This window comes from Orbicella faveolata, unplaced genomic scaffold (assembly GCF_042242905.1).
Source record: "Orbicella faveolata isolate gen_17 unplaced genomic scaffold, um_ofav_v1 contig_25, whole genome shotgun sequence".
NCBI lineage: Eukaryota > Metazoa > Cnidaria > Anthozoa > Scleractinia > Merulinidae > Orbicella > Orbicella faveolata.
Window position 1 is genome coordinate 9,363,198 of NW_028301553.1, and position 26,632 is coordinate 9,389,829.

General features: G+C 38.0%; 2 protein-coding genes across 3 annotated transcripts in view; one reads left to right on the forward strand and one right to left on the reverse strand.

The window, feature by feature from the left end:
* LOC149108850 (uncharacterized) lies at positions 1 to 10,844 on the forward strand. The gene is made up of 6 exons (XM_089293441.1): positions 1 to 95; positions 1,495 to 1,645; positions 2,009 to 2,031; positions 3,031 to 3,165; positions 9,938 to 10,057; positions 10,625 to 10,844. Exons 2-6 carry the CDS (start codon positions 1,511 to 1,513, stop codon positions 10,644 to 10,646), a joined length of 435 nt encoding a protein of 144 aa, XP_089149567.1. The 5' UTR covers positions 1 to 95; positions 1,495 to 1,510; the 3' UTR covers positions 10,647 to 10,844.
* LOC110045064 (somatostatin receptor type 5-like) overlaps positions 6,105 to 26,632 on the reverse strand; it is a 25,580-nt gene continuing 5,052 nt past the window's right edge. Inside the window, exons 2-3 of one of the 2 annotated variants that reach the window (XR_016208327.1) lie at positions 7,714 to 25,174; positions 6,105 to 7,316 (exon numbers count right to left, since the gene is read on the reverse strand). Coding sequence is in view for 1 of the 2 variants with exons in the window: in XM_020750656.2 (XP_020606315.2) it covers positions 22,241 to 23,140 (900 nt within the window). In the remaining variant the exon portion in view is untranslated. Of the gene's footprint in view, positions 7,317 to 7,448; positions 25,175 to 26,632 lie in introns of those variants that run through there. The other variant, XM_020750656.2, reaches the window with a different exon arrangement.

Sequence of the window (26,632 nt, forward strand, 5' to 3'; positions counted from 1 at the left end):
ATAAGATGCACATCACCTGTACAGGAACCTCATTTATTACCTGAGTCACACCCCAGCCGCAGTACGCACCAAGCCAACTATTTGGAGAAAGAACGGTAAGTTTCACATCACGCACGTAAATGATTTCTCAGTTACCTGCCCCAAGGAAAAGAGTGTGTGACAGACGCGTGTAAATAGCCTATCGCGCGCAGATGGTCAGGTTATCATATTTGCGAATGTGTAACGCCGAGCACCCTAAAGAGTATATTCTGAATCTTTTAACTACATTTAAAGGTAAAAGACTTAACCAGATTAATTTCTTTATCATAATCTTTGGCAGTTTCTGTCTCGAGTTTGTATTAGTTTGGCACGGTGCACAAAAAATTATTTTCCTTACGTAAGAAGATCATGATCGGTCAAAACTATACTCATTAAATATTAGGCAAATGCTGCAACAAATTTCTCTGCAATTTTCGCCAACACTCTTTTTTAAAATTTTCGTAAACTTTCCTGTTTAATTTCCAAATTTCCGTAAACACATAAAAGCGTCCATGGAGGAAAGAATTATTAATATACCCTGTGAAATATCGCTGTATCCCAATAGTCGATAAATTATTCAGTAAAAATCATACTTTAAACTGTGTGTTGCGTACCGTTCTTAAGGTCGGCTGTTTGAGAGAATACCCATATTTCTTTCTCTTTCTTTTTTGTTTTTAACAAGTTGTGGGTATTGGGAATAGCAGCTGGAAAAAGGAAACGACAGTAATTTGATTGTGCAGAGGTGTTACGAACTGACAATGATATTAGCGAAAACTCTTTATATCGGCAAGAATACAAGAGAAAAAAAAATACAATAAAGCAACACTAACCATTATCACAGCCACAACTGACAGGAACTAGGGTAAATAGTCCCACAGCAAAACATTTTAATATGGACTTTTGATTGTTTCTTGGCCGTGCTTTTGAGATCACTGTTTGTTGTTGTACTTAAACAATTATACTCTTCGATGTCTCTCCAAACTCGGTGGCATATTGTTCGCCTCAATTTCAGGCAGTAATTGTTAGTTTTTCACGGGAAGGTTCGTCAAGCCCAATTTTTACTATACCAACTACGCATAGAACAGAGAGCTTTAGCAATGACGACGACGACGCCAAGGATGACAACTTGTTGTAAAAAACGGATTTTACGTTGGGATGCCGCAACCGTGTAGACCTCTTCAGTACGCCTATCAATCTAAAAACTTGCTCTCTTTAAATATGCAATGACAACGTTTGATTCCAAAAGAAGATACGAAAATTTAGCCATTTCGCGCAGAACCATTGCAGAACCATTGCTCTGCTTGTGAAACCTTTTGTTCGGTGACGTTCTCGTTGGTTTCACCGTCGTGGTTTGCTTAAGCTCTCTTTCGATCAGGCCATCGCTTAAAACTTGTTTGCAACTTTGTTACACTTAAGAATATAATCACTAGTTTGTTTGTTTGTTTATTTGTGTCTCTTCTAAAATGTGAATTGCAGATATTTACAAGCAAGTATGGATGCTCGAATTGTCACCGTTTTTCTTTTTCTTTGCTTGTCAACTGGTTACAGCCTCAAGAATGATGATGTCGATGATGACATCTTGGACATGCTGCAGGAAACGGACAATTTGAAGGTGGCGCCCGAAATGGTAAGCTGCGACGGCTCTCTTATGTTCGGTTCCTGTTTTGCTTTTTCGGCAATTTTCCATCCCGGCCATGCACAAAATAAGGTCATTTGCAATTTTGAGTTTTGTGAACTCTAAAATTATTTATTTAGAGTCAAAGTGTTTTAATGGGTAAAGTTTAAGGGAAAACTATTTCTCGACCTAAAATGCAGTGGATCGCTTTTACAAAGACTGCCACTTAAACCAATCCTCTTCTTCTTCTTCTTCCTCTTTTTATTCTTCCTCCTCTTCTTCTTCTTCTTCTCCTTCTTCTTCTACCTTGTCTTCTTCTTCTTCTTCTTCTTCCTCTGAGCTCGTTAATTTAATCTTTGTTAACTCCTCATGCAGGAGGAGGATCATTTGGTGGAACGGTAGGTAATGTTTCATTGATATTCAAATTTAATTTGCTTAAGGTGGCCTACTCCAGTTTTTTGGAGACTCAGTAGCGCGCGCTATGATTGCTTGCCAGACGTCAGTATTAATCGCGCGTGCAAAAATGACGCAAGTAACCCCAAGAACAAACGAAAACCACTTCAGCACTCGAAAGGCGTTAAAACACTTCGGTATACGTAGCAATAGTTTCAAAGTCCCTTCAAACAAAAATATGTCAAAAAAGCTCGATAAACACAAGTAAAAGAGTTCTAACCTTTCTCGGACGCGATAGACGGCTTCGCATGAGCGCGCGCTTAAATAAAGGGCATGCGCAATTCAATTCTCATCCAAGGTTGTAAAAGCCAGTCTTTGATCGAGGATTGCTCGAGAACTTACCGTACAACCTACGATGAAACTTTTACAGTTGATTTGTAGGGGTGAATCACTTTTAGAGCAAAAATTTAAAAAAAATCTGTAAGACCGCCTTTGGGCTATTCTTGATTTCACATTTTCTCAGTTTGCGAAAAATCTGTCCTACAGATTTTTGTTTTACTTTGCATGAATGTTACATGAGAGCCAATTGCTTATTCCTGAGACTTTGAGGTTGGGTCACCCTGGTAGATTTTGAGAAAAATGTGATTTAACCTGCTAGGGCCCAGTCTCTCCTTAGGTACTCGGTCGTTCATTTTGGCCATTTGTTAACGTTTAATTGTTCAAGTTTCACATAGAATGGTAAAATAATTAAGCAAACAGTAAATAGGGAAAGAAAATCATCTTGGAACATTTTTCAAAAGAGTTAGAAGTTGGGCTGTTATAATGTATGAAAACTGTAGTAAGCGACCACCACCTTAATAATCTCTTCCGGGTAAGGAAAGACGCTATATCACCAAAAGGAATGGCTCTAAGCTTTTAATTTATAATTTCGCGCGGAAATTTCACCGTTACACTTAGGGCTAAGGAACTTTAACATTTATCCAGTTTGCTCTGTTTTGTTTTAGATGTCATTCAGGGATCGCCATTCCGATGATCAGCAGTTTGGCTTCAACGCTGTCTGAATCGTTTACACTGTCGCTCATCACTGACACTTTCCCAAATGAAACGCCTCTGCCGACCTCCATGAGCGTGTTCGACGGGTATGAATACTGAATCCTCCTACAAAAGTTTAACGTAATAAAATAACCTATAGCTAAAAAAAAAATCCTGTAGATGTGTTGCTATAATTTAAGTGTCCTGGATAAATTAAACACGCCACATTTGTGGCCAAATTCATCCAATCCATGTGTTTAGTTTTATTTCGCATTCTTCAGCAAACTAGTGCGACTTCAAGCAGAGTTAGCGTTCCGTAGAGTCATGCATCGATATAAAAAAGAATAACTGAGGTCTCCCGTAAGGGATATCTCTAAGAGCTGTTTTGTTGTTGTTGTTTTTGTTGCTTTATTTTTGCCTTTTTTTGCGGAATGTCTAATGCATACGAACGCTAGTACATGTAAAATGAAGAATGTAATGTAAAATTATCCCTTTTTGTTTTTATCGCAAATCTCGATTGGGTAAATAAAGCCAAAAATTGAGAGCTTCATAAAGACTAGGCACTTGAACTAATTGCCTGGCATTTTGACGTTTCACGCCATGATCAATATCTCCAACATTGTTCCAGAAAAGTTTGACCGTGGCTCTACTCTCCCGTAACATGGTCTTTAGGTGTCTAAGATCAATTATTCCAATTGAAAATGTACCAGATTGGCTTTCTGGTCCACGAAATTGACCTAAATAGTGACGTGACGCAGCACCATCAAAGCGTATAACTTATTTATTTGCTAAAAATTCAAGTTTAAATTACATATGGATCTAACGGTGATATTTTAGTCATATGGGTTAGCTTTTCCAGCCCCGCTAATTACTTTAGTTTGCTAGCTTTCGCAAAAAGTGTAATTTTAGGGTAGAGTTTTGCTCTTTTCAAGGCAAAGTACGTAAGGCCTTCCCGACAAGAAAATAAAAATCCAAACAACCTCAAAGATACAGTTTTGAAACAAGTGAGTAAAAACCTTCTTCCTAACAAAGTCTGAGAAAATGGAATTTTTCTATCCGGCATAGGTATAGGTGATCGTTACAGCAAGTTGCTCTTACTAAGTAAGTCTGCCTTCGGGCAACTTATCGTGGTTTCCAGAACATGACATAAGTGCTGCTAATTCTCCTGGTCGAATTGCTTCTATTGTCAGTTTAATCGTGCTACATTTAACGTATTTTCTCCTGGGCAAGAGGAGGCGCTATTAAAATAAATAATGCGGCCAATAATGTGGCCTAACCATGTGGCAAGAACAACGCCTTCCAAACTAAAATGTGGTGTTCCAATTTGATAAAATTCAGAGTAAATACTGAGAACCACTTCAAAAATGGCTACTTTTTCGGTGTAAAATAGAAACCTGTCTCGGAGAAAAGTTATTTTTACGTTGCAGGTTTGGAAGTTTCGTTGGAAATGAGTGCAAAATTGGCCTAAAGTGAAACGTAGAGCTTAGACGGAAATCTATGATTGCCATTTAATTCCAAAGACGATATTTGCAATATACTAAGAATCTTAAACTGGTGTTAAAACTCAGAGGAAAAGTTTCCCTGTTTGCAAGGAATGAAAAAATTCTTCCGAGCAATTTCCTATTCTTTATTTGAACTGAAATGTAATGTTTAAGTCACGCATAAGAAACCAAATGATTTTTTTGAATTTCTTGTCTCGAGAGGTACCTCCATAGAAAACGATTCAAAATTTCTGATCCCCCAAACAACACAAGAGCGGATTCAAAATTTCCGATCCCCCAAAGAACACTAGAAAGGGTTCAGAATTTCTGATCTCCCAAAGAACATTAGAAAAGGTTCAGAATTTCTGATCCCCCAAAGAACACTAGAAAGGGTTCAGAATTTCTGATCCCCCAAAGAACACTAGAAAGGGTTCAGAATTTCTGATCCCCCAAAGAACTCTAGAAAGGGTTCAGAATTTCTGATCCCCCAAAGAACACAGGAGAAGATTCAGAATTTCTGATCCCCTGCAAAGCCAGTGTTACATCCAATGTAGCCACATTAAATCATAACACTGAAGACAGGGTTTAGATCTTGCTGCCTGCCTGAACAATGTCTAATCAAAATATTTTTTCTTCATAACAATATTCAATTAGAAATTTTATACAAATATAGCATAATTCTTAACAGATTCCATACACTCAGATTATACTGAGAGAGTGATGAAGAACAGTTTTCTTCACAGCAGTCTATTAATATAAGTAACTGTAAACATCACACACTGTATTACAATGATCCATGCACTTCAAAATTACAGTAGCTGTAAGTTTAAAAAAACAATATCAAACAGTACTTAAGAGGATAGGAAAGTTCAGAATTGATCAAAACAGTAAGATTACTCAAACTGCACAACTGTAGGCATAAATGCAGACTCCACTTTCTCTGTCAGAATTTGCCCACCTTATGTGAAAGAAAAATTTCTAACAATTTCTGTTTAACATGGAAACAAGGTACCTCACTGTTATAAAACAAAAAGAGCATTTAGGAACACTACAGTACATTACAGGGATGGCAATTAAAGACTGCAATATACATGAACATTTAAATTTGCAGTTGATACATTTAAGTGGGTCAATGTACTCTACATACATGTATACAGTGTCCTCCAAAAACCTGTTGTCATATAGCAGAGGCCATGGACTTTAGCTTTGCCCAACACGTTTTTACATCTTCAATCTAACTTTTTGAGTGGGCTACCAGTTCATTCACACTTCAGTTACGCAACCAGTTTAACCATGCTCAAAGGAGAAGAGTGTGGGTAAAATTGTTTTTATAAAGACCTGACAGATATGGATGCAAGTATTGTAGCTAATGCTACAAGCAATTCTATTCTTTCTTTTTTAATTTGGCATACTCATCTTGGAGATGTCTCCTGGTAGCTGGCAATAGTTTGCTGTCCTCAGTTAAAGAAGCCCTTCCAAAAACAATCATATCTTATTACTAGTTCATTACTAACTTCATGCTACTTGCAACTATCTCATTCCTGGTTGAGGGATGCAAATCTCTATTCTTTTTTCTATCCAAGAGGTTTTGTAGATAGAGGATAGCTATCTTTGACATGGCTTAAAGCTAACTAATATCTATCTATCAGATAGTTAGGAAATAGATTGACTAGCTAAAAACTAGCTTCCTGTGTAGATAGTCAACAGATACTTAGATGGCCTATCTATCCACTAACTTGTCTATCCAAAAACCACCACTAATGTAATAAGCCAAAACCTAGGCTTTCTGAAGACTAGTCCTTACATTGAACAATAAAACACTATCCTATCTAGTAAAAAGATAGCCTATCTGAAAACTACCCATCACTCATATCGCACTGTGATAACCTACCCAAAACCCAGAGATAGTAAAAAGATAGCAGCCAATCTAAAAAATTATCCATCACTCATGTACATGCAGCACTTTAATATTTACCTAACCAAAAGCTTTCTTAGTCACAGGTGGTGAAACTATAGCTAACTATTGAAAACTCTTCATTATTCATTTTATATGGATCTTTGATAACTGCTCTTCAAATCCTAAACCTAAGTGAAATCTCTGTATTTACATAGGAAAATGTATAAATAACTAATAGTTTTATTTAAACCTGCTACAGTTGTACATTAAAATTTAATACCAAAAACCAGGCACATCCTGATGCAAAAGGAGGACAAAATCTGGCTGGAAATGAGTTTCCATTATGTTGCGATTTATCACAAAACTTACTTAAATTTAACATATATCTTTCTAAAATCCTGTTTGAAACACTTCTCAGCTACTTAAATTGGAGTCTAGTAAATGTTTACATTCTTCAGTAAATTTTCATGAATTGTAAACAGATTTCATGACCGGAAAAGCACAAAATATTCTTGACATGAATTTCAAATTTCAATTACAGTAATTTCTTCATGAAAGTATTTTTTTCAATTAATTTTATCCATGAATCATGGGTTTTTCAAATTATGGCAAGACTTATGTACAAAGGTCTGGAAGTGGTTAAAAGTAATTTTCCGTAACCTAGCTGTGAATTATATCTGCTGTTCTAAATAACCTCTATTTGCATAAAGAAATGCCAAATTATAAAGGACCTTTGGAACACTGCCCGATTAAAGAAAACTTCAACCACCCTAATGAAAATAACATCAGTCTTTAGCAACTCAAGTAATAAGTGGCAAACAAATGGTCTTGATAATGTAATATGCACATCTAACATAACCTCAAGAAGACCACCATCAACCTGAAAATCAAAAAGGTGAAGGATGTTGCTTTTTGATATCTTGTGTTTTAGGTGTTGTATACTACATATGTATGCCCAGTTGATCCTAGACAAGATATACACTAGATATATAAGAAGTATATGTAAACTACATGAGAGAGCTCACATTTATTGCACTTATTGTACTTTTACAATGAATGATTTTCCCAACACGAAATTGTTCGTATATTGTTGCGTTGAATACAGTTGCTTTCATAACTCCTTTAGGAAATGAACATTTGTATTCACGAAATCAACAAGACTTAACAGTGTGTTAAAGTATCTGTATCTTCTGTAATCTTCCACGATCAATTTAACCGGCCAGAACGTTTCCAGTATTTTAAGAACCGTCACAAATTATGCAAGAAAATCAGTTTACCTTGGAAAGCTGCAGGAACCATAACCTTTCTGTAAACCTGACGAGTGTAAGAGAAACCGCCAGCTGCTGGCAAATAGTTTGATTGCCACACTGTTTTGCCGACGAAACTTCATACTTTTCCACCTTTACTGGGATTTGACTCAACTGGAATAACAACGGGCATCTGTAAACAATTTGTGACTGCTTTCCAACGTAGAGCAAGGCTATATAATAACAGAGAGCTTTGTTATCGAATCCTAACAACATTGACCACGATCTTTGCCCGCCATTTTGGTGTTTCCGTTCGATCCCATAATCCTTCGGTCAATCTGATAAATGAATACTTTTGACCAGCAGATTCCCTTTCCAAAGGTGTCGGTTATTTGCGCGCAATTTCGAATCCAACATTGTCAATAGCAGCAAGAAGCATGGAATGATTTGTCCAAGTTCAAATGAGTATCTTGGTTGCTTCGGTGAAAGAAAGGCAAGTCGCAGAAAAGTAAGTATATCATAATTGTTGCTCAACATTACAGTTAGCTGCTCAATCTTTGAATCGAAATCAATGTTGTGGCTGAAGAAATTTCGTTGTTATATTTATTTCGCGATCACTGAAACACAAGAAAAACGTTTGTTCTCCTGATTTTATTAGCACCCGTAACGAAGAAATTATTCACACGCATTTCCTATGTATGAAATGCTTGCATAATAGCTTGTTAGTGTGCTTTTTGAAGAGGTAACTTAAAGTTTACACTGAATTGATTTGAAGCTACAGATCACCCTCGATACACTTCACTACCGCATTGCCTACATACTGCTCACTATTCTTTACAAAAGAATACACTCCCGATCAATTGATTAATGAAAAACAATGTTAATTCTATCGTTATTTATAAGAATATTTAGCTTCAATTGCTTCATTGCAGAGCAGAGGGAAAAAAAAAGGCAAGAATAGCGGCCCTCAATCCGAAACGAACACATTAAAGCAGAAAACGGAGGTGGCGCAGACGGCAGCTGAGTCCTGATTAAAATTTTTGTTATCTTTGATGTGGACTTTAAACAACAGCTCGTAATTCTGGAGCCTAAATTCATATCTTTTTGAATTGAAAATAAAACCTTTCACTGTCCGAAATGAAACTGCAATTTTTGTCTCGATCCTTTGGCGTGGTTTCAAATCGTTATTAATAATGACCTAGCTGTGAATATTTCATTTGTGTACTTTTCTGATGCCCTTTACTCTGTGATCCTTTTGTCTGTAATGTGTTTAAAGTTACTATCCAATCGTTACTTTTTAGCTATCAGACATCTAGTTAATTTCTTGTGAATTATAAATAGACGGCCATTTCTGTCCTGTCACCTGACAAGGGGGATCAGAAATTCTGAATCCTTTTAAGAATTATGGGTAGATGACCGTTTTGTTCTGATAAGTTATGCACTGGGGGATCAGAATTTTTGAATCCCTTTAAGTCATGTGGGATCAGAAATGCCGAAATGTTGTAGAATTATAAATCGACAGCTCTTTCTATCATGTTAGCAGATTTGGTGGGGGAGGGGGATCAGAAATTCGCAATACTTTTAGAACCATGAACAGATAGCCGTTTTTGTCCCGTGAGGTGATGGGGATCAGAAATTCTGAATGCATTTAGAATTATAAATAGATGACTGTTTTGCTCTGACGGGTTGTGGACTGGGGATCAGTTTTTTGAAACTATTAAAGTCTTGGGGGATCAGAAATTCTGAATCCTTTTAGAATCATAGATGGATGACCGTTTTATTCTGATAAGTTGTGGGCCGGGAGATCAGAAAATCTGAATCTCTCAAAAAAGGAAAGCGCGATGGGTGCACGATCTTTTTTACATTAAATTGTACATTTTGGTGAAATTGGATGTATTGTCCCTGGCGGACTCAACTGAACACTTCTTTTTCTCCTTCCAATAAGCCAAAACCTTTCGGAAACACAAACTTTTTCGGCATCGAATACCAGTACCCTTCGGAATTTTTCCAAATTGGAATGCCACATTTTAGTTTGGAAGGCGTTGAACACAGCACAGGAATTTAACAAGACTCCAACTGAGACCGATCAATTCAGAATTTATTTAAAGCTGCGTCGGCAGTCACCAAAGCGAACTGGATTACATCTGCCTGAAGCTAAAGGGGTTATTAAATTATAATTCCACGCAATTTATAACCTTTGCAATTGAACGTAAGGAACTTTACATTTATCCAGTTTGCTCTGTTTTGTTTTTAGGTTTTACACAGTGATTGACTATTTCACACCGTCTTCATCGTCTACACTGTTCATCACTGACATTTTCTCGCCGTCTGAAACGTCTTTGTTGAACCTCACGAGCGCGTGGCCGTTCGATAGGTATGAATACTGAATCCTCCTAAAAAGTGTTTATAATGAAATAAATTAGCCTCAAATAAGAAAAACTGAGGTTTCCCGTAAGGGATATCTCTAAGAACTGTTTTGTTCTTATTGTGGTTGTTTTTTGTTGCTTTATTTTTGTCTTTTTTTTTTTGCGGAATATCTAATTCATGCTTTTTTCAGACACGAGCGCTACTATTTTAATTCCCTATTTGCCATTTCTAAGTAGTGTACTGCATTTCCCGTTTCTTTCCCTATCGATCTAAGCCACTGTAACCAGGATTTACTATTTTAAACTTTTTTGTTTTACTTTTAATTATATAAGGATGTATCTGCAAAGGACACGAGTTTAATTTGTGTTCAGAAAATATGAAAGAAACGCTGGTAATGATTATAATGTTTCAGCCATCATGCACGCGAAAGAAAATAAAATCTAAGATCTTTCATCTCAATCTAGAACCTTGCCAATAGCAGCAACGTGAATTCTTTCAAGCAAGCTTTGTCAGGTTTCATTATCATAACTTATGAACATGCCTTAATTTCTCTTGGTTTTTCTTCTCTCCTTAGCTCGGCATTAATCGCTGCCTAGTAACTCTATAACACGATGATATGTCATCTGGGGAAAAGAATCGTTGTCAATTTATTCAAGAACAACGAGCAATTGCGAAGGGTTAAAGTTGAATTTAGGTTCAAATGTCATGAGATCGTTTTACACAGGTGATTGTGAAATAGTTGTTGCTGTTATGTTAAACAGGCTGGATTAAAATTAAAGGGCTAAGAAATGCTTGCTTTTTTCCTTGTGTATTACATTTCCTCTACGAACAGTTCATCTGAGAAACTCATGGAGGCGAGACTTGGTACTCATCGCCATTGCTAGTGCAAATTTTTGTCATTGCCTTGTACCTGTTGAGGAACGGTCAAACGCGGGGGTTTTGAGTCTTATTGTTTCCCTTTCCCAAAGCAAGTTCGAATCAAAGTTTTGGATGAACCGACTGCGAAAAACTTTGATAGCGGCCTTTTTTGAAACTAGTTTTACTTATGGAATTAAGTTTGAAGTTTCTTCAGTCTCTACATGGCGAAGGACACTTTCCAGTAGAATATTTTTCGTAGGTGTTCATATAAAAAAGACGGGGGTGTTCGTCGGAAGTTTTGAAAAGAAGCCCTAAAAGGTACCAAGGTCCTGTTTTGTGTGCGTGGCTTGAACTTTTTTCTCCCCTAATAGGCTCCAATTCTTACATAACACATGATCTCTTTGTCATAGCGGAGCTCCGGCGGCCCGAACGGCCGTCAAGCGGAGCCCCATACCCATATAGGGACGAAAAGAAAACCTATGAATTGATTTTCTCGTGGTTATCATGGCTAGCGGTATTGCTTGTGGGCGCGTGTGAGCCATGTTTTGACACTTTACAATTAAGTTTGAACAATTTCCACAAGTGTGATTCTTTTTTCTAAGTGTGACCATTTTTTTCAAGTGCGACCCACGAAAAATCGAAACTTTGAAAACTGTCGCTTAAAAGAGGGCCGTTATATACAGGTTTGACTGTAATGAAGCTCACATTCATTACAACATCATTAAACATGATTTAAACAACCATGTTTGTAAGTGTGACCCATTTTTACAAGTGTTACCTATTTTTCAAAATTTGACCCATTTTCTCAAGTGTGATCCATTTTTCCAAAAATGACCCATTTTTCTAACTGTGACCCATTTATCTAAGCTAAAGTGTGACCCTTTTTCCAAATGTGACCCACTGTTCCAAATGGGACCTCTTTTTCCAAGTGCGACTCTTTTTTCCCAAGAGTTACCTGTTTTTCGAATTGTTACCAGTTTTTCCAAGTGTGACCCACTTTTCCAAGTGTGACTCACTTTTCCAAATGTGAAACATTTTTATCCAAGTGTGACCTATTTTTTTCTAATAATGACTCCTTGTTGCAAATCTGACCCATCTTTCCAGGTGTAAAACACTTTTTTAGTATGAAAAATGTTTACAACTGTGACCCATTTTTGCAAGTGTGACCCATTTTTTGAAGTGTGATCCGTTTTCCATATTTTCCCATTTTTACAAGTGCCACCGTTTTTTCCAAGTGTGACCCATTTTTCCAAGGGTGACCCATTTTCCCAAGTGTGACCCATTTTGCCAAGTGTGACCCTTTTTTTTCGAAGTGTGACCCTTATTTTCGAAGTGTGACCAATTTTTCGAAGGGTAACCCATTTTTCCAAGTGTGACCGTTTTTTCCGAGTGTGACTGTTTTTTCCGTGTGTGACCGTTTTTTCCGAGTGTGGACCATTTTTCCGAGTGTGACCCATTTTTCCAAGTGTGACCCATTTTTCCAAGTGAGACCCTTTTTTCCTAGTGTGAGCCATTTTCTCAAGTGTGACCCTTTTTTCGAAGTGTGACCAATTTTTACAATTGTGACCCTTTTGGTAAGTGTAAATCACTTTTTCAAGTGTGACCCATTTTTTCAAATGTGCCTAATTTCCAAGTGTGACCCATTTTTCCAAGTCTGACACATTTTTCCAACTTTGAAGCCCCTTTTTTTAAAGTATGACCCATATTTTAAGGGTGACCTACTTTTCTGAGTGTGACCCATTTTTCCAACTGTAACTCGTTATTCCAAATGTGACCCATATTTCCAAGTGTGCCAGTTTTCTCAAGTGTCGCCAATTTTTCAAAGTGTGACCCATATTTCTAGATGTGACCCATTTTTTTCAAGGGTTCCCATATTTTAATTGTGACAAAGATTTCCAAGTGTGACCCATTTTTCAGAGTGTAACCGTTTTTTCCAAGTGTGATACTTTTTTCGAAGTGTGACCTATTTTACTAAGTTTGACCCCCTTCAGTTTTAAATGTGACCCATTTTTACAAGTGTTGCTCATTCGTACAAGTGTGACCCTTTTTTGTAAGTGTAAATCATTTTTTCAAGTGTGACCCATTTTTTCAAGTATGCTCAATTTTTCCAATTGTGACCCATTTTTCTGGCACATTTTTGAAAGTATGAACCCTCTTTTAAGTATAACTCATTTTTTTTTAAGTGTGACCTACTTTACTGATTGTGAGCCATTTTTCCGAGTGTAACTCGCTATTCCAAATGTGACCTATTTTTCTTAGAGTGACCCATTTTTCCAAGTGAGCCCATTTTTTCAAGTGTGGCCAATTTTTCAAGGTGTGACCCATTTTTGCAACTGTGAACCCCCTTTTTGAAGTATGATCCATTTTTAAAGTGTTATCTGTTATCTGTAACATACTTACGTTGCTTCTTATTGTTTTCACTCCCTATGCAAATCAGAATTTCCGTATGTGACAAATAATTTGCATTTTTCCCACGCATGCCTATACGAATTAAAGAGCGACGGTTTCGTTATTTTAAAATAGCTGGTAAATCCGTTCGAGCAAATTGTGCATCGCGTACGTATCCAGGATCTGTTTAATTCCTACTTTATCAATCTGGCGGAATTTCCGTAAGTCGTGTTTCTTATGGTTTTCTTTACTTTTTGCCTAGCTTCCTTCACTTATTATTGTTTTATTCATTTTCTATTTGCTTGTCATTTTTCCTAGTCAAACTCGCATTCGTGTGAACAAATAAAATTGTACGACGTTTGAAGTTCAGTGCCAGTTTAGTTTCCACTCGATTAATACTCTAGCAAAACAGAGATAACATAACATATTTGTCCAAGTGTGAATATTTTCCAAGTGTCACCGATTTTTCCAAGTGTGACCCATTTTTCCCAGGTTGAACCTTTTATTCAAGTGTGACCCACTTTCCCAAATGTGACCCTTTCTCCAAAGTGACCCTTTTCCCAACTGTTGTCCATTTTTTCAAGTTTGACCCATTTTCCATATGTGACCTTTTTTTTGATAAATGTGACCCATTTTTGCAAGTGTGACCCATTATTCAAAGTGTGACCCATTTTTCAAGCGTTACCCATTTTTCCAAAAGTGACCAATTTTTTCAGGTGTGACCAATTTTTCCAAGTGTTACTAATTTTTTCAAGCGTACCCAATTTGTCGAAGTGTAACCCTTTTTCCAAGTCTCACCCAATTTTCCGAATGTTACCCATTGTTCTCTCTGTGACCCATGTTTCCAAAGTTGTCCTATTATTCCAAGTGTAACCCATTTTTCCTAATATGACCCATTTTTGCAAGCGTGACCCTTTTTACCAAGTGTGACCCATTTTTCAAAGTGTGACCCAATTTTTCAAGTGTGAGCCTTTTTTCCGAGTGTGACCCATTTTTTAAAGTGCGGCCCATTTTTCGAAGTTTGACCATTTTTTTCTAAGTGTGACCCTTTTTCTTCAAGTCTGACCCATTTTCACATATTTGACCCTTTTTCCCAGTGTGAATCTTTTTCAAACTGGGTTCCAGTTTTTCAAGTTTCACCCATTTTTCCACATGTGACTTTGTTTATAAAGGTGACCCATTTTTCCAAGTGTGACCCAGTTATCCAAGTGTGACCCATTTTTCCAAGTCTGACCCTTTTTCCAAGTCTGACCCATTTTTCCATGTGTGGTCTTTTTTCCAAATCTGGCCCATTTTTCGAAGTGTGAGCCCTTTTCACAAGTTTGACCCATTTTTACAAGTGTGAATTTTTTCAAAGTGTGACCTATATTTCCAAGTGTGACCAATTTTTAGAAAAGTGACCCATTTTTTGAAGTGTGCCCCATTTTGCCAAGTAAGACCCTGTTATCCGAGTTTGACCCATTTTCGAAATGTGACCCATTTTTCCAAGTTGGATCGTTTTTTTATTTAGTGTGACCCATTTTTCCAACGTGACCGATTTTTCCAAGTGAAACCCATTTTTCCAAGCGCGACCCATTTTTTCAAGCGTGCCCATTTTTCCAAGTGTGGCCCATTTTTCAAAGTGTGACCCATTTTTCCAACTGTGAACCCCCCTTTTTTAGTATGAACCATTTTGCCAAGTGTGACCCATTTTTCCGAGTGTGACCCTCTTTCCAAGGGTGTTCCAATTCTTCGACTTTGACTCATTTTTTCACATGTGACCTTTTTAATAAATGTGACCCATTTTTCCAAGTGTGACCCAATTTTGAAAGTGCGACCCATTTTTTCAGGAGTGAGCAATTTTTCAAATGTAACCCATTTTTCCAGGTGTTAACTATTTTCCAAGAGTGACCCATTTTTCGAAGTACAACTTTTTCCAGGTGTGCCCCCCTTTTTTCAAAGTGTCACCCAATTTTCCGAATGTTACACATTGTTGCATGTGCCACCCATTTTTCCAAGTGTTAACTATTTTTTCCAAGTGTGACCTATGTTTGCAATATGACCCATTTTTGCAAATTTTACTCTTTATTTCCAAGTGTGACCCATGTTTCCAAGTCAGACCTATTTTTTCAAGTGCAACCCTTTATTCCGAGTGTTACCCATGTTTTGAAGTGTGACAAATTTTAAGTGTGAGGTTTTTTCTAAGTGTGACCCACTTTTCTAATAGTGACCCATTTTTCCAAATTTGACTGTGACCTATTTTTTCCAAGTTTTACCCATTTTTCGAGGTGTAACCGTTTTCCAAAATGTGACACCTTTTTTTAAGTGTGACCCATTTTTCCAATAGCGACCCTTTCTTCCAAGTGTGTCCCCTTTTTCCAAGTGTAAAACATTTTTATCTCGTTCCATTTTACTCGTCGGAAGGGTTTGGGGACTGCTCTCGTCGCGCTCGTTTGCTGAAGCACGTCTAATAAGTTAAGCAAACACCGTGAGCAAGCAACTTTCTGGTGTAAATAAGGCCACTAGCGTGACGTTTATTTTTCTCAAATATCCTATCTTAAAATAACAAGCATTTGATGATATCTTCAGCAAAGGTGGGGCACGAAAAAACCGCCACATGGACAATCAACTCACAAGATATTTGGCTGGAGCAGGGGAGGTGGAGGGAAACCCGAAAGTTCTGTTAAGCCTGGCGTAGCCGTTGAATGGCGAGGAGGCCGAAATTAACAGTGCACGCGATCTAAGTAATATCAGTGCGCCCGCCCACTTTCATCTGATTGGAGGTACCTAAGTGATCTACCATTCCTGATCCACCCAAATAACCTTGACGTCTATTACCAACAGTCAAGAAAATGGCTCGATATAAAATGACATTATATGTGCTGCATATAATGTTTGTTTTTTTTAAGTTTGACGCGTTTTTACAATTGTTACCCCTTTTCTAAGTGTGAATCATTTTAACAACTGTGACCTATTTTTTGAAGCGTGACTGATTTTTCAGTGTGACCCCCTTTCCATTTTTCCCATTTTTATAAGCGTGATCGTTTTTTCCAGGTTTGGCCCATTTTTTGAAGTTTGATCCTTTTTTATTATTCTGACCCATTTCTACAAAAGTGACCCATTTTTCCATGTGTGACACACTTTTAATTTACAGGGGTGACCCACGTTTCTAAGGGAGACCCATTTTTTCTAAATGTTACCCATTTTTCAAAGTGACACTTATTTTTCCAAGTGTGTACGCCTTTTTTCCAGCTGTGCCCCTTTTTTTGAAAATGTGACCCATTTTTACAAATGTGAGCTTTTTTCCAAGTGTGACCCATTTTTTTCAAGTGTAACCCATTTTTCAAAGTGTAACCCTTTTCTCTAAGTGTGACCCATTTTTCTAGCGATGACTTACTTTTCTAAGTGTGACCCATTTTTCCGGGGATGATCCATTTTTCTAAGTGTAACCCATTTTTCAAAGTTTGACTTAACCTTTGTTTCCAAGTGTGACCCAGTTTTTCAAGTTTGACCCATTTTTGCAAGTGTGTCTCCCCTTTTTCCAAGTGTGACTTATTTTTTTTAAGGGTGAGTTATTTTCTCAAATATGCTAAATTTTTCCAAATGTGACCAATTTTTTTCAAGGGTTCCCATTTTTAAGTGTGACCCAGTTTTCCTGGTGTGACCCATTTTCCAAAGTTTGATCCTTTCTTCGAAGTGTGACCAAATTTCCCAGGGGTGACCCAATTTTCTAAGTCAGAATCATTTTTCGAATTGTGACCCATTTTTCGAAGTGTCACCTATTTCTCCAAATGTTTACCCCTTTTATTCCAAGCATGACCCATTTTTTAAATGTGACCCATTTTTACAAGTGTGAGCTTTTTCCAAGTGTGACCCACTTTTCCAGGAATGACTGACTTTTCTAAGTGTGACCCATATTTCCAAATTTGATTTTTTCCAAGTTTGACCCATTTTTTCAAGTGTGTACCCTGTTTTCCAAGTGTCACCCATTTTTCCAAGTGTGTACCCTGTTTTCCAAGTGTCACCCATTTTTCCAAGTGTGACCCGCTCTTCTAGGTGTGACCCATTTTTCTAAATGTTACCAATTTTTTTCAAGTCTAACCGATTTTTTCCAAGTGTGACTCATTTGTCAAAATGTGACTCGTTTTTCCAAGTGTAACCCTTTTTTAAACGTGTGACCCTTTTTTCCAAGTGTGACCCATTTTTCCAGGTGTGATACACTTTTCTAAGTGTGACCCATTCCTCCAAATGTGACTCATTTTTCCAGGTCTGCTTCCCTTTTTCCAAGAGTGCCTTATTTTTTAAGTGTGACTCATTTTTCCAAGTGTCACCTATTTTTCCAAATGTTTACCCCTTTTATTCCAAGTATGACCCATTTTTTAAATGTGACCCATTTTTACAAGAGTGAGCTTTCTTCCAAGTGTGACCCATTTTTAGAAGTGTGACCCTTTATTCCAAGTATGACCCATTTTTCCAAATGTAACCCATTTTTCCAAGTGTGACTCTTTTCTTGCAAGTGTGACCCCCTATCCTCCAAGTGTGACCCATTTCTTCAGGTGTGACCCATTTTTACAAGTGTGAGCTTTTTTCCAAGTGTGACCCATTTCTGGAAGTGTGAACCCCATTTTTCCAAGTGTGACCCATATTTTCAAGTTTGACCCACTTTTCTAAGTGTGACCCATTTATTCCAAGTTTGACCCATTTTTCCAAGTGTCCCCCCTTTTTAAAATGTGACCCATTTTTTCAAGAGTGACTCATTTTTCCAAATATGCTACATTTTTCCAAATGTGACCAATTTTTTTCAAGGGTTTTCATTTTTTTAGTGTGACCCATTTTTCAAGTGTCACCTATTTTCCCAATTGTGGAGCCCTTTTCCAAGTGTGACCCATTTTTTAAATGAGACCCAGTTTTACAAGTGTGAGCTTTTTTCCAAGTGTGATCAATTTTTCTAAGTGGAACCCATTTTTCAAAGTGCAACCCTTTTTTCAAGTGTGACACATATTTCCAGGGATGACTTACTTTTCTAAGTGTGACCCATTTTTCCAAATGTTTCTTTTTTAAGTTTGACCCATTTTTACAAGTGTTTGCTTTTGTCTAAGCGTGACCAATTTTTACAAGTGTGATCCATTTTTCCAAGTGTAACCAATTTTTTTAAAAGTGTAACCCTTTTTTCCAAGTGTGACCCATTTTTCTAGGGATGACTTGCTTTTCTAAGTTTGACCCATTTTTCCGAAAGTGATTTTTTTAAAATTTTGACCCATTTTTCCGAGTGTGTCCTCCTTTTTTCCAAGTGTGACCGATTATTTGAAGAGTGACCCATTTTTACAAGTGTGATCCATTTTTCTAGGAATGACTTGCTTTTCTAAGTTTGACCCATTTTTCCGAAAGTGATTTTTTTAAAATTTTGACCCATTTTTCCGAGTGTGTCCTCCTGTTTTCTAAGTGTGACCCATTATTTGAAGAGTGACCCATTTTTACAAGTGTGACTCTTTTTTCGAAGTGGGATCCATTTTTACAAGTGTGACCCTTTTTTCGAAGTGTGGCCCATTTTTACAAGTTTGACCCATTTTTGCAAGTGTGAAGCCCTTTTTTCCAAGTCTAACTTTTTTTACGTATGACCCACTTTTGTAAGTGTGACCTATTTTTTCAAATGTGTCTCATGCTTCCAAGTGTAGTTTATTTTTTCAAATGTGACCCATTTTTCCAAGTGTGATCCTTGTTTTAAACTGACCCATTGTTCCAAGTGTGACCATTGTTTTCCATTGACCCATTGTTACAAGCGTGACCTTTTTTGCCAAATGTGAGTCCTTTTTCCAAGTGTGACACATTTTTCCAAATTTGACCCACTCTTCTAAGTGTGAACCATTTTTCTAAATTTACCATTTTTCTTCAGGTCTGACTGATTTTTCCACGTGTGACCCATTTGTCGAAATGTGACCCATTTTTACAGGTGTAATACACGTTTTCAAGTGTGACCCCTTTTTTCCAAGTGTGAACCATTTTTCCAGGTGTAATAAACCCTTTTAAGTGTGACCCATTCCTCCAAGTGTGACTCATTTTTCCAAGTCTGTTCCCCTTTATTCCAAGTGTACCTTATTTTTTTAGTGTGACCCATTTTTACAAGTATGACCCCTTTTTTTACAAGTATGACCCCTTTTTTTCTAAGTGTAACCCATTTCTAGAAGTGTGACCCTTTTTTCCAAGTGTGAACAGTTTTTTCAAGTGTAACCCATTTTCGAAGTGTGACTCTTTTTTCCAAGTGTGACCCCCTTTTCTCCTAGTGTGACCCATTTTTACAAATGTGACCGTTTTTATAAGTGTGACCCTTGTTTGGAAGTGTGAACAGTAATGACAGATTTGTTATCTGATGAGCACAAGCACCATGACGTCAGCGCAAATTAGAAACCATGTCCCGCTGGGTATTTCAGAGTCTCACGAATGTCGTCATGCTGTGTGTTGTGAAAATTGAGGCGTCACTATAAATCCCCAACTTAAAAGACCTTTCCCGCATTCCACTTCAGTGCGTTCGAACAATGGCACCAGAGCGAGGTCGGGGTGAACATTTTCATACACCTGTATTTTTGTCCACTCTGACCTCGACTTGGCGCCATTGTTTGTTGGAATGCGGGAAAGATCTATTGTTAACTCTGCAAAAGAAGGCCATATGTAAATGAAGGCAAATAGACATTAGGGAACTTGAGCAAACCACGACGACGCCGGCAACGAGAACGTCACCAAACAAAAGATTTAATGAGCAAAACAATGGCTGTGCACGTGCATTATAAATCTTTGCACATTTCTTTGCCGTCTTCAGTAAAAGAAGAACGTGAAATGGCCAAGTTGTGTGTAGTCTGGAGGAACGCGAACGACGACGACTAATTTTTCGCATTTCCTTTTGGAATTGTACGTTGTCATTGTATTTTTAGCTTGAGCACGTTTTTAGAGCTATTGACGCACTGAACAGATCTAGAGAACCGCGAAATTCGTTAGTAAAATATAAATTCCTTTTTTGCTAGGCGTCGTCCTTAGCGTCCTTTCGATTAGTTCATAACTTTAGTTTCAGCCTCGCTTAATGACAGTGCGGGGCGACAGTATACCGAACCATTAGACAGCTGACCTGCAAATCGTTTAGCTTCACGGTCTGCTCTCGCATCAAGGTATTTAAAGGCAAAACAACCAAAATAAACGATTCAGTTGCTCCATGCCAGGTATCAAAAACAAGGGGCAATAACTGAAGAGTCAATGATTTGCCAAAGGTAAAACTCTTTAAAACAACAATGTTCCTTATCGCCTCTTTCCGTCCTACACTGACGGAAACATTCTCCAAATTGACACCATTAAAGGCCTGAAACCACAGGCGGCCCAGACGTTGAATACGATCAATACATGACATTATGCTGTTGGCGATTTACTAACGAATTTCGCGGTTCTCTAGACTTTGTCACGATGGCGAGGTCGTTAAGCTCGAAATTCAAATCCTGTGGCCAAGATAATCGGTTACGGATCGAGACGGAGCAGAAAAGGAAAGCAAGAGCTGGAAAACCAGCGATTCTCGGGCGGTTAAGATAAACTTTGGAATCTTGGGAGAAAGCGACTGGGAAGAAGAGTTATCGACGGCTGCCATGAGGCAATTTTGAGGAGATTAGACCATTTTTTGGAATTAACGGAGCTTTGAGTGCGGCCCGTCGGGCCAGTGGATCGCCCGCCTTTCGTTTCTCTTTAGGGGAAGCAAACCACCAGAAAGTAAAACTCGCCTAAATGGCTCTAAACCACCTCCAGGAACCCAGAGACATCAAAATAACGCAATGCAAACATAAGGTAAGCCATTTTATTCAAATTATTTTCTATACGTAGCATTTAGAGTAATTTTCGAAGCATTCTCATACATTGTCATATAAACGGCTAAAATTGTAACGCAATCGTACTCAACCTCTGGGCCGCCTATGCTGAAACAAAGATTCCTCGAATCCTGCCGCGACCGCCGCCATTGACAATCCTATACAGTATATAGAAACATTACGACTGCATACATGAAGACCGGAAGTCCTAGAATCTAGGACTCGGAAATCCTATGTCCCCAGAGCCCTTCGATATTGGTGCCAAGGTCTCCCCAGCTAAGAGAAGCGAAAAAGGCTATGGGGACGAGAATGAGCGGAATATCGTGCGTGTAAATCATGATAACACTTCTAATAATAATAATAATAATAATAATAATAATAATAATAATAATAATTCTATTTCTATTTCTAATTGCTATTTCTGGGGAACTCTAGCCGAAGCCACGAACACTGAGCCAAGAAGTGGACCTGGATATAGCTACAGTGTATTTTTAAAGTAGAGTTTTTGTCATTTAAATGTGTACAGTATTTTTTACTATTCTTATTTAAATTTTTTGGACAAATGACAATAGACAAATTTATAAGGGTTGTAAAGAATGAGTGTAATTTGTAATTCGTTTGTAAGTTAGTATTTCCCTGACATATATTGTCCTAAGAATTTTTACAGTTGTAATTTTTTATAAGCCACTAATGAACATTATTATTATATTTAAAAAAAATAACAATAATAACAATAATAATAATAATAATAACATTTTATTTTAGAGGGTAATATTAATTACTGATGACTCAGTACTTTACATAATGGCCCTCCCTAAGCTAATCTTAAACCAGAGGGTAAACCTGATAATAAATAAATAAATCAGTACGTGCATTAAAATGTTCATTAACGGAGTTTTTTAATGTCATTTTTCTTTGGATTTCCATTTAAAAGCGCTTCTGTGAAGGTGTATCTCTGACAGATTGTTCAATTCTGTTCCAATTTTTGACACCAAAATTGGCGTAAAAACCTCTGCAGAACTCAAAACACAAAATGAACGGAGCCCGCAAATCACAAGAGATCGGAAGTCCGCAATACTTTAGGGTTGGCCAAGAAAAGATTTTATTTTGTTACGTTCTGAACTAAATTACGGGCTTACTCGGTGCATTCTTTTTAGCATCAAACATTTCTTGAACTCGTGTTTGAATGCACGATTCATAAAACCATAAATGAAAGGGTTGACACAACTCGACGAGAAAACCAGGAGGGTTCCAAGAAGTGTGAGCTCACGTGGTAGTGTTACTTGAATTGACGTGATGAGAATAACATGGGCTGGCATCCAAAGACTAGCAAAGCCGATGACTGTGACGAACAAAGTCTTGCTAACCTTAATATCGTGAATGTTTGAACTTTGCCAGGACACACTGGAATTGTGCGTGTTAACCACTCTGTAAATGTTCCAGTAACAAAAAGCGATGATAAAATAGGGCAAGTAAAAGAAAACGATCAGAGAAGGCATAGCGAAACCAACTAACTGATGAAAGTCCAGTATGCAAACTCCAAACTGCGGTTTTGGTTCGGCGTTGAAACCGAACGCAAACGCAGCGAGAAGCCATACAAAAATTGGAGTTACCCAGGCCATCGACGTAGTTAGAATGATGAATTTCTTTTTGAATGTAGCTTGATACTTGGACGCCTTCACAATTTTGTAATATCTGTTCAGTGCCATGAGTGCCATTGTGTATAAGGAGATTTTCGCCAGGGATAACTTCGAAACGGCCGAGATATAACACAGAGAAGTCCCAAACGGCCATCTGCTTGATGCTAGGAAAGCAACAGATAGTGGCATCGTGCACAGAGCTTGTAGAATGTCGCTCATAGCCAAGGAGATGATGTAGTAGTTACTTGGACAGCGTAGCCTCGGGTTTCTGTATACAGCAAAGCAGACCAGAAGATTTCCAACGAGTGAAAGAATCATCACCACCGAAAATATGGCAGTCTCTGAAACCACAGTCGCTGTATTTCTATCTTCGAGACCCTGGGTCATTGTGTTTTTGTTTTTGTTTTTCTTCTTCTTCCTCTTCCTTTAGTCCTCGATGTTTTCTGTACAATTGTTATAATATTTTTGCCCCTTTAAGTCGAGACGATGAGCTAAAAGACTTACGATGAAGCTCTTAGCTTTTGCGTTGGCCAAGTTCTCCAACCAAATTAAATCTTTTGAAGCTTGAATCTCTTGATAATCCTGTTCCCACTCACCAGATGCGGTCGTTTTCGTTGGCAAAGCAAAAATGAAGCCTCCTTTGCCACAAAAAGACTGTCTATCTGATAAAACCACCCATGTGGAACACCTTGGTCACTACACTTTAATTACTGTATTACTGTAAAAATCTCCTAGGTTTTAATTAAAACTAGTTTATTTGAATAACCCCCCAAATGCACTTTCAGTAAGTAAACTCAAAAGAAAGAAAATCCCTTACTTGTCAGGCCGACTGATGGGGCCCCGGAACTATCACCCACGACGAATAAATGTTCAAATGTAAATATTTCTTTCTTTCCTTTGAAAACAGTCTTTCCTTTGATCTTACCGGAACTTCTATCTTGGTTAACTTTAGTCTCAGCAGAGCTGTTTACGTGTTTTCGCAATGAAAATGCAGTTTTCGTACACACAAGACATGTGTAATTTAACTTCAACAAATTAATATGCAAGAATATACTTCCTCAGTTCCACCAGCTGTTATTAATATGGTTATTTTTGCTTGTAATAATTTTATTGCAACTATGATGATGATGATGATGATTATTTTTAACTGTTGACATTGTCGACCATAGTGACCTCTTACAAAAAGTACCCTGTTGGGATCTTGGCTTTTAAATATTTCTTTCTAGTCGCCTCTTTGACGAGGAATCATTCTCTCCCTTCGGAACGATACTCGCAGCCGGATTGTAATTCGTTTTTCTCTGAGACAAGCGTTCACTATTCCTGGATTGTAAATATGAAATACATCGCACACAACATTTTCGATCATACTTCATGTAAGATCGTCCCAGTTATGAACTTCACACTCTACATGATAGTCACAACAAAAATCGAAAACAACAACAACAACAACAAAATCAGGCTGGAATGGGATTCGACTGCTTGACTTCTGTGCGATATAACTGAATGAGCAAAATTCTTTCGTGAAGTAATGATATCCTTCTCCTACAGTATATATGATATTAAACTTATGCAATGACTTATTCAAAATGTAATTGGTATTCCTTTACAACTTCGTGTTTATGAGAGCCAAGGGAGGTTAGTCGGGCCGACACAAAACAAAATATATCTGAGTATGATAATCGGCACGACAAACGCTACTAACAACAGCACGTCACGGTTCCGACAGTTGGTGTCATCTGGCCAGTTTCAAAATCATTTGGAATAGATACCGATCTCTGATTACAAGAAAAACTGAGGCATTTTGGCGGTAGGTACAGAAAGAAGGAAAGTGGTGGGTGGGGTGCACATCGTATACCAAAAGCAAGGCAAGCGTATAACCCTCTTAAAATTCTTCAAAATGTCCTTTTCGTACATTTTTTGACACAAGCAAAGCGCGATCATGATGAAACGATTTTTGAAAATAAAAGATCACGAGCTTGAATATTTTAGGAAAGCAATTTTATGCTGCGCTAACGATATTATCACCGGCAAGGCGATGCTTGGGGAGCTGCTTCCCCCGAATTTTCGTTTAGGGGAGGCTACGGCCCCCCTGCACCGCCTCCCCCGCTGCTCCACCGCCTATAAGCTGCAATATGAACTCACCGGCGTTCCGTGTAAAACATTGTTACACAAAGTGTAAGCGCAATTTACTGCTTGAATGAAGATAGACGAGTAACAGCCGCCCTACGGTCCGTTACCCCGATCAGTGGTTACCCTGATCAGTTACCCTGATCACTATGCCATCGGCCACACTACACCATCGGTCACACTATACCATCGGACACTGTAGGATGTGTAGCATCCAGACAGCCCCTTCCACCTGTGCAACATCTTTTGCCAGCTCAGCTCATCAAATGGTCGCCTTTGTTCAGCCGTAGCTCCCTGGAAACAAAACCAGTCAGTAAGGGCCAAGTAACGATGATACCTCTAAGGTTCATGTGAAGGGTAATACTATGTGGTTTTATTATCAGCACTGATCAGATCTTGCTTTCTTCCATGGATCAAGTTGAGACATTTCAACTAGATACGAAATAAAAAAAGACGCGCACTTTTACATAACCTGATGAGGGAGAACTATTAGCTTATTTAAAGATGATTAACGATCCGTTCTGCGCAGCCTCGGAACCCCAATGTTTGTGAGTCTCACTTGATGAGATGCGAATCGATGTTATTCGTTACGAATCACATACCTTTTCTTCAAAACATTTTAAATTCTTTTTCAACAGTTTCTTTGGTTTTACAGCTACTAAATTGTTTCATCTCATGATGTCGGACAGAACGAAGCATAAAGCTTCACATCCAGAATGGCGGTTGACATGGAACTTTGAATTTAATTCATGTTTCTAGTTGCGAAATGTTACATTTTGTGACGTCTTACACGAATCAAAACAGAAAACGTAAACAAACTCTCGGAAGTGCGCCGTAAAGACTGGAAATCATCCTTTAAATATTAAAGTACCTCCGAATTATTCCAGAAAACCTTTTCAAGTAACTGCACTAGTTTCTATTTCTGTTATGACTGATTTTTACTAGCGCATAACTTGAGTGCAAAGTGTTGAAAATTAGCGTCTTTCGCCAGGATCAGGAATAATAGACCTCTTTAGCTTGGGCGGTTTGTCGCCCCATTCAGACCATGTGATGATACTCTTGAGAATTCTTGCTTTCAAATTTTCAAATAATTGCGTGTATATGAATGAATACTTTTTAGATGGATAAAAGAACAATAGACCATTTTACAGTTGTCTGCTAAGAGACCTGGCCTTTGGATGGCAGCGAGGCTGGAGTTGACCTTGTTTTGATACAAACCTCATTGTTTTTGTCATGTAAATGCACCTAGTTAGCATCAGAACAACTTGTTTTACACAACAAAAGCAATGAGGTCTGTATCAAAACAAGGTCAACTCCAGCCTCGCTGCCATCCAAAGGCCAGGTCACTGAGCAGACAACTGTAAAATGGTCTATTCTCCAGAGAATATCACGTGGTCTGTCATGGGAAAACAAACCGCTGAAGCTAAATTAACAAGACGCTTTGCTGCGTGTACCCAGGCAGTCGTTATACTGAGAAGCAATAGTTATATTGCAATTGAGCTAAATGTTCTGCATTTGAAGTTGTACGAAATTCAATCGAATTGATGTGCTTAAGCTATTCTGCTTTTGATTGCATTTCTTGGAATCGATTAATAGCTTATTCTAGGTCTTTATATCAACCTATAAACGTTTCAGTCTATTTTCCTTAGCCGTTGTCGTTGTTATTTGCGTTTCTCAAGCAAGCGAGACATTTTGAATTTCATTATTATGGCGATGCGTGACATAGATCTACGAACGCGGTTGTCGAAATCA

Bases quoted from the DNA above. Each gene is read 5' to 3' on its own strand.
- LOC149108850 (XM_089293441.1), top strand. From the start codon at position 1,511: ATGGATGCTCGAATTGTCACCGTTTTTCTTTTTCTTTGCTTGTCAACT. The intron at 2,032-3,030 runs GTAGGTAATGTT...GTTTTGTTTTAG, and splicing joins GAGGATCATTTGGTGGAACG to ATGTCATTCAGGGATCGCCA. The intron at 3,166-9,937 runs GTATGAATACTG...TTTTGTTTTTAG, and splicing joins TCCATGAGCGTGTTCGACGG to GTTTTACACAGTGATTGACT.